This window comes from Nilaparvata lugens, unplaced genomic scaffold, assembly GCF_014356525.2.
Source record: "Nilaparvata lugens isolate BPH unplaced genomic scaffold, ASM1435652v1 scaffold7026, whole genome shotgun sequence".
Taxonomy (NCBI): Eukaryota; Metazoa; Arthropoda; class Insecta; order Hemiptera; family Delphacidae; genus Nilaparvata; species Nilaparvata lugens.
Window position 1 is genome coordinate 1 of NW_024092775.1, and position 7,763 is coordinate 7,763.

Consider the following 7,763-nt stretch of genomic DNA (forward strand, 5'->3'; position numbering starts at 1 on the left):
TTTATAAAATGTATTAGTATTTTTTGATAATATATAATTGAACAGGACATAATGATGTATCAGCTTTGAGCTCCCTTTGGATATATCTTGAAACATTGGATAGTAAAGAAAAAAATTCTGACACACCTATTGTAATAATTATACTTGTCTACTTATCAATTCTTCAAAAATAGCCACATTCAAATAAACATGAGTAGTATATTAAGTGATACCTGGAGATGATAATCTAACATGAGCGGATATAAGTTTTCTTGATTTATGAATTCATAGCCAAGTTCAAAAACTCTGTGAATTATCACACAGTCAAGAAATAATTGCATGCATTTATTGTTCAACACTGGATACATTGAGAAATGGAAGTTATGCTAGCTAAGGCATTCAAGTATTTAATAATCACTAGAGTACTCTATCATTGTAACTACTGTTTACACATGTACGTTCAAATTCGAATGTATCACATCATAATGAATGAAACTGTAAGTTGGTTTTAAAATACTTTATTATTTTCTGAGAAAAGGTGAATGTGATATTGTCGTAGTTATCCATAATAACTGAATGAAACTGTGGTAGTCTGTGGACAAAGCTTATGAAGTGGTAAAAATAACCATTTTTGGGCAATTTCTATCCAAATTTGGGAAAGGAGCAGTTTTGGGCTTTAGCCTGTTGTACCATCCCCAATCATTCATAGTTGAGAATGATAATGTTTCTACCAATGTATAAATAAATAAATGTTCTAGTTTTCCACAGCAACAACAGTACTGAATAAAAAGACTAGAATAATATTGTAAATCTATGATCGGACAATATATAGTACTTTTATTCAGTACTTGATTAATGCCAAAACCACTTATAGAAATAATGAGAAAGAGTTGTTACACAGTTATCAACATAATAAGTATTTTGGGCCATTTCAAATTTTATAATTAGGCCTATACAAATCAATATAAATAAATGAATAATGGAAAAACTAGACTTGAGATTGATAATAATGTTACACCCGATTGTTATGCCATTTTCAATCTCCTGTGAATAGTTTTTTAATATATAGAAAATTCCTTCTATTATAAAGAATAGCTTAGCAAAAGAACATTTCTTGTGATTTAAGGAAATAGATTTTTTTGAAGAACATTTTTTTCAAAAATGTTAAGATTTGTGTTTAATATAATAATATGGATAACCAAGACAATTTCGTATTCCCTACCAACACAAGTTAGTTAATTTTAATACTTATGCTGAGTAAAATTAACTAGTTTCGGTTGTTATGCCATTTTGAATCTCATTTGATTAGTTTTCTAACTATATAGGAAATTTCTTCTATTATAAAGAACAGATTGGCAAAAAATATTTCTAGTGATTTTAGTAAATGGGTGGTTTTAGAAATGTCGAGAGTTTTGTGTAATATTGATAACCACAACAATATCATCTTCAATAAATCTTTGACACAAGTTAGTTAAATTTAATGGATATGGTAATGTTAAATTAATGCTGATGGTCAACTAATGTAGAATGAAACTTCCTAAACCATTTCAAGTCAAATCCAGTGATGATCAACTAAGTTATCTTTAAATTGACAACATAAATTAAATTTGCAATTATTTATCTATAAATCATGGGAACATGTTTTAATGATGGGAAAAAGTAACCACAAGGGGGTTCACCAACTACAATAATAATATTGCAAATATTCATCAATAAATGAATAATAAGCCTACTGTCATTATGATAGAAATGAGTAACCAAAAGGGGTTTACACTGGCGGGAGGGTGGTTCAACCACTAGCGTTCTAGTCTAATGGAGGTCACTACTTGGATATTCTCACTGGAGTCACAAAAAAAATATTTACATGGATAACTGGAGACTGCTAATTCTTACCAATATATTGATATCGAGGAAGCATGCTTTGAAACCCGAATATAGTCGGCTAGGAGTATTAACTAGCAAAGTCCATTTTACAAGAGAACAAAGAACGAAAATATTAAAGTTCATCATGTAGTTAAAATTAAACATTGGCTTTCTGAAGTGTTAGTGAAGTCACTAATTTAGAACGGTTTCCAAACTAGACAGTTTTGAATTTTATAATAAAAAAAATTTCTGGTTTTCCCACTTTTAAAGTGAAATATTTGCAAAACTAGAGTTGTATGGTTAACACTCATAATCAATGACTAGCAGCTGAAAAGTTTTCCCAGTAGGATGAGACTATGAAATGCATTTTCCTTCTCATATTAATCGAAAATCGGTTTTTAAATATATGTAATTGATGAAAAATCTGAGAATGGCTTATCATGATTTCTACTGGTGTTGATGTTTTACAGATAACTTACAACAGCATAGCAGTAGATCATCACTTGAGTGCAGACTGAATTTATTTGAAAACGATGAGAATGGTTCGAGTTTTAAATGATAATGCGTTGCATTGATGTTAGTTTTTCACAACTCCTTCTGCACAGTAGTACATTTTCAATATTTTTCTCAATAATGTAGTGGCAAATCATCACAAGAGGGCAAAATGAAATGAATTGAGTCTGTATTGGAATCAGTGTAAATAACTAGGTTTAGCTCATCATTTACTAACATGATGACATTTTTCATTTAGTTAACTTACGCCCAGAACGGTTCAAATTCCAATCTATACAGTCCAAATGTAGCTGTACCTAGAGATTATGTGTCACTATTTCTAGCTACATTTGGACTGTTGTATAAATTAGAATTGGAACCGTTTTGGGCGTAAGTTAGCCTGTGGTACTTTTCTGTAAGTTGTATAATTCTGAACGATTGAATAAATAAATATTATTTGAGAACTGATATAATATCACGAGGACTGTCATTAGAAATAATAGAACTTGAATATCAGCTCTTAAAATCAGTGCAATTAAGAACGGTATTAAATTAATCATGCACTAATTAATATTCATAATTAGCAATAATATAACTGGATTATCAGTTCTTGAAATCAATATCAGAAGGACTGACATTAGAAATCATATAACTTAAATATCAGCTCTTGAAATCAGTGCAATTGGCAACTGGGATAAGATAATCATGCACTAGGCCTAATTAATATTCATCAAAAGCAATAACTTAACTTGATTAATAGTTCTTTAAATCAGTTGGTCAAATAGCTGGGGATATCTAATCATTTACTAATCATATTTTTCAACATATTACTTGAGAAATCTTATCATATAACAAGAACTGACATTAGATATCACATTACTTGAATAACGGTTCTAGAAGTCAGTGATTTGATAACTGGTTACACATCAATAGATATCACATCGAATGAAAAAGACTAAGAAATTGTCAAAAAAACACTGATTTATTGATAATTAGAGAAAGACCGGTTTCGGTTATTACACCATTGTCAATCTCTGATAAACTCAGTTTATACTAACCGAAACCGGTCTTTCTAATTATCAATAAATCAGTGGTTTTTTGATAATTTCTTAGTCTTTTTCATTCAATATGAATAATTACCACAATATCAACTTCTCAACTACACAAAAAAAAAAGATATCACATCACTTGGAAAACAGTTCTTGAAATAAGTGAATAAATTACTGGGTTTTTATGGTTAAGTTCCTAAGCTACATATCACTTGAGAATCTATTCTTGAAATTAGTGTGATAAATAGCTACAGTAAGATTGACTTTTATTAGCATTAGTAGAGTGGGAAGCACTCGACCGATGCTCACAGTTTGAAATATCACTAATCATCATTAGCTATCACATCATTAAGATAAAATATAATTCCCTTGACTTCAAATAGGACTGTTCACACATAGCCGCATAGGACTAAGAATAGTCATATTTGAAGTTCATGTAATAATATTCTCTTTGTATCTGACACGTGTACATTGATTTGAGAGAATCCAGCTTGACTAATCATCAACTATCATTCTACTTGAGAGCTGATATATCACAAGAACTGATATACATTTCAACACTTGAAGAGCAGTACGATAAATTACAGGGCTAAGATAATTGCTGCATTGGCCATACTAAATTCAATTGAAGATCACTTGTACTCTAACAGCATCAGTTCATGCATGTTCACTAGTTTTACTTTTATAATTGGAACAACATAATGTCCAAAATATTATCAGTTTTTGTTCACTAGACACTCTCATACTTGGAACATCAGTTCATAAATATTATTATTGTTCACTAGTTAACAATCAACTTTTGAGGTACAGTAACACCAAAAGTTGGTAACAAATTTTGTGGTAATACGAGTCTACTTGACGAGCGGCCTCGTCTTACCCTCTTCCTCACACGTGGTCTCCCGATACTTCTTGACCTCGGCGAGGTACTGGGACCAAGCATCCTTAGGTTTATCCTCACCCAGCTCGGGCTTGTCCTGTTTCACCTTTTTCACCTGACCAGTGGGCAGGACACGTCCTCCACGCCGTTTCCCCACCATCGGCGGTTTGGCCGCCTTTTTACCTTCACTTTCCACCGACTTACTGTCCTCCGTCGCGACGTCACTGACCGACGGTTTCGCTGACGCTGCGCTTTCGGAAGACGTCGACGCGGTCGCAGTCGCCTCCTGCATCCGCTTGAACATCTCCAGGAAGCTGCCGTCGTTGCGGAATGCGTTTTGGGTGGATTTTCCGCCGCTTCCGCTGCCAGAACTAGGGTACATTGTGGCTCGGTCGGTCACCTCTCACCTATAACCAACAGAACTTCCACGTCTAAGTTTTCGGCAGGTTTGCAGCTTCGTTTAAAGTGTTTCAAACCCTCGGGCAACTTCAATTGGAACATAATCATTATCAGATGATAGATGTCATCCTTTTCAATTCGAAATTTCTAGTTTATTTATTTTTAAACATGAAATCGGAAGTAGAGATTTTTGGAAGTGAAATATGACCCTGTCTTTTGGGAATGGTAATGTTTGGGAGAGTAGCAGTTTTTGGCTAAACCTCCATCTCTCTTCAATCATAATTATTTGTAAAAATTCGAAACAATGTTATTAAGCTATACGATATTACAATGCCAATATTATATCATCAAAATTCGGGAAAGAAACAGTTTTGGGATTTGTTTTTGTCACACAATTATTTTGATTGAAGAATCATTCGATGAATAAATTAAATTTTGTAATCATTATTACTATTATTGGATTTTAGTAGGTAAAAAAACCTTGCCAGCCATCCAATATTTATCAATTTTTCAGGAACAATACAACAATTGTAGAAACTCCATCAAAATAGCAAAGTCGAAACTACAGATTGTTTGAATTTTTTAAAACAACCGTCTATTCTACTGCAACATGGGGGAAATTTATATTAAAATGATAAAAGACAAATAATACAATGTATACAAATTAAAATATAGACAACCGCCCAAAACTTCTTCTATTCCAGGATTTTGTCACAAAATGTGTCTAAAGTTCTATGATTTGTGTTTGATTCTATTGATGAATAAACAAGTAACTAAACTAATAATTAATCGATAAGTTAGATACATACTGTATATAGGCTAAAGTAACAATGAAACATATCATGAACAAAGAAACTCAATCTTTCAACATGAATGATTATAATAGAGGCTATTTCAATCGAACAAAAATAATTAGGTAGCCTAAGTTATCAACTGAGTCTGAAATTAAGTTTCTCTAAAAAATGAGAAATACAACATCCTGTATGGATAACTGCCAAGAGATCAAAATAGATCAAAGAGAGTGATAATTGAAAATTAATGTTCAATAACCATAATCAGTATTTCTTTGCTGTTTTGTTGTAAATGTGATGTGGTAGATAATCCATTATCCTATAAAACAAGTTGACATTGTCATAACTATTAATCTATTGAAAAAAATATATAAATAAATTAATGGTTATGACAATATCAAGTTATTTCATTTAGCATATATTGCATAAAAGCTGCTGAAATTTATATTTTTTTCTAGTAGACTTGCACTATCAAAGGCAATATTCAAATGGAAAACATCAATGTATCGATTGCCTGCATAGACTATCACAAAAATTAAATTTGCATTTCTATGAAACAATTCAAGACAAGCTATTGAACCAAATTCCAGATGAATGGACACCGCATGTGAATTACAATCATATTCATTTCAATAGACAGGTTAATACTCAGTTCAAATAGAGTATCTACTTATTGGCTACCGTACTAAAGAACTGGATTCAAAGTTTATCATAGTTAATAAGTAGATCTAATTATTGAGGACGCTAATTCAATAATTTCAAGTCATGTTTACAATAAGTTCAAAACCTAACCTGACACTCTCAACATTTTCAGAATAATAAATTCTGACTTGACCAACCTCAGCAATTTAGCACCTTGATAAGCAACCTTATTCATGAGGTATTTGTTTATATTGTTTGATTTCATTACACTAAGCTGCAGCTGCAAAAAATCTAAACTTAGGTTAGACATTAGCTCTTGTAAAAGAAAATGCTAATACCTAGACGTTATTATTATTGTGTTCAAAAATAATTTATCTATTTTTTTTTAATAAATTTTCTTAACTGACATATCCGTACAAAAAAACAAAAATTAGGAGACCATTAGAAACTAAGATAGAAAGCTGAAGGACATAGTGAGAATCATAAAAATTGACTTTTTAAGCCCGCAATAACGTCAAGATTTGTACCTAATAATCGCAACATTCCCGATTCTGTTCATCAATAAATTTGTGAAAAATAGTAACGACTACAAAGAATTAATAGAAAGTGTTGATAATAAGAGAAAAAGTTTCTAAAAATCTAAAAACTGGGTTTGACCCTAATCCAACATGGCCTTTGAAAGTTGAAAATAGGATTGCTATTTTCAGTTTACTTCTACTTGATGCTTATCAAATAAGACAAATGAATAATTCTTGAATGTATGAATTGAAATTAAACAAAATACCTTGAATACAAATACTTCACACCAAGTTATAAATTGAAGGGCATTCAATCGACTTTTCTTCCGAAAATACTGTAGCGAGCAGAAGCCAGATGCACAAGGCCACTGCCACACAAATTTTGAGTTTTTGATACATACTTGATTTCAATTTTATATCATCATTATTACAAAAAATACTCTAATTCTGTGTTTTTGAATAATATTTTCTGAATTTATTCATATTTCAAATGAAAATGAATTTAAATTTCAATACATATAAAAATGTGGAAGGCTGCGTGAATCGATACATTCAAATCGATATGATCGATGTATCAAGAAGATGACCTCGATGTTTTTCAATCGATCTATGATTTCAGTATCGTTCTACTATCAATATTGTCGATTTGATATCGATATATCGAAACTAATTTGACAAATTTTCCCTATACATTCCCCTATAAATTTTCCCTAACTAAAATCCTAAATTATTATAAATTTAATATTGATAATATTATTGGTAAAAAATGTTTAAATAGGTAATGGGCATTTTGTCCTGTAATGTCTTATTATTATTGTTATTAGAATATCAATTTTAAAAATTTAAATAGTCAAGTTATTTTAAGAGTTTTGCAAAAAATAAAGTTGTTTTATTTGATTATTCTAAATTTCTTCACATATTCCAATTCTTATTTCTTATTATATTCCAACACTCCTCCTTAATGTCAAAATGTTTTAACAAAAAATCAGTTTACATCTAAATTGTTATTTCTTAAATGATAATAAAAAGATTTTAATCAGAATTACTTGTTAGAAAGCAATCACTTGTTTTACATAGTCACCAACATATCTTTAAACTTCGAAAATTTGTTACTCAATAATGGTTTAGTAAATATGTCAGCTAGCTGTTTTTC

At 30.8% G+C, this 7,763-nt stretch overlaps 1 protein-coding gene across 1 annotated transcript; it reads right to left on the reverse strand.

Annotated features, from left to right (window-relative positions):
* Positions 1-654: 654 nt before the first annotated feature.
* Positions 655-7,058, reverse strand: LOC111051709 (telomerase RNA component interacting RNase). The gene is made up of 2 exons (XM_039445477.1): positions 6,877-7,058; positions 655-4,667 (listed from the first exon to the last, which is right to left on the reverse strand). The coding sequence occupies exon 2, from the start codon at positions 4,640-4,642 to the stop codon at positions 4,235-4,237; it is 408 nt and encodes a 135-aa protein (XP_039301411.1). The 5' UTR covers positions 4,643-4,667; positions 6,877-7,058; the 3' UTR covers positions 655-4,234.
* Between the last annotated feature and the right edge of the window lie 705 nt (positions 7,059-7,763).

Excerpts from the sequence above, each read along its gene's own strand:
- LOC111051709 (XM_039445477.1), bottom strand. The coding sequence starts at position 4,642 with ATGTACCCTAGTTCTGGCAGCGGAAGCGGCGGAAAATCCACCCAAAAC.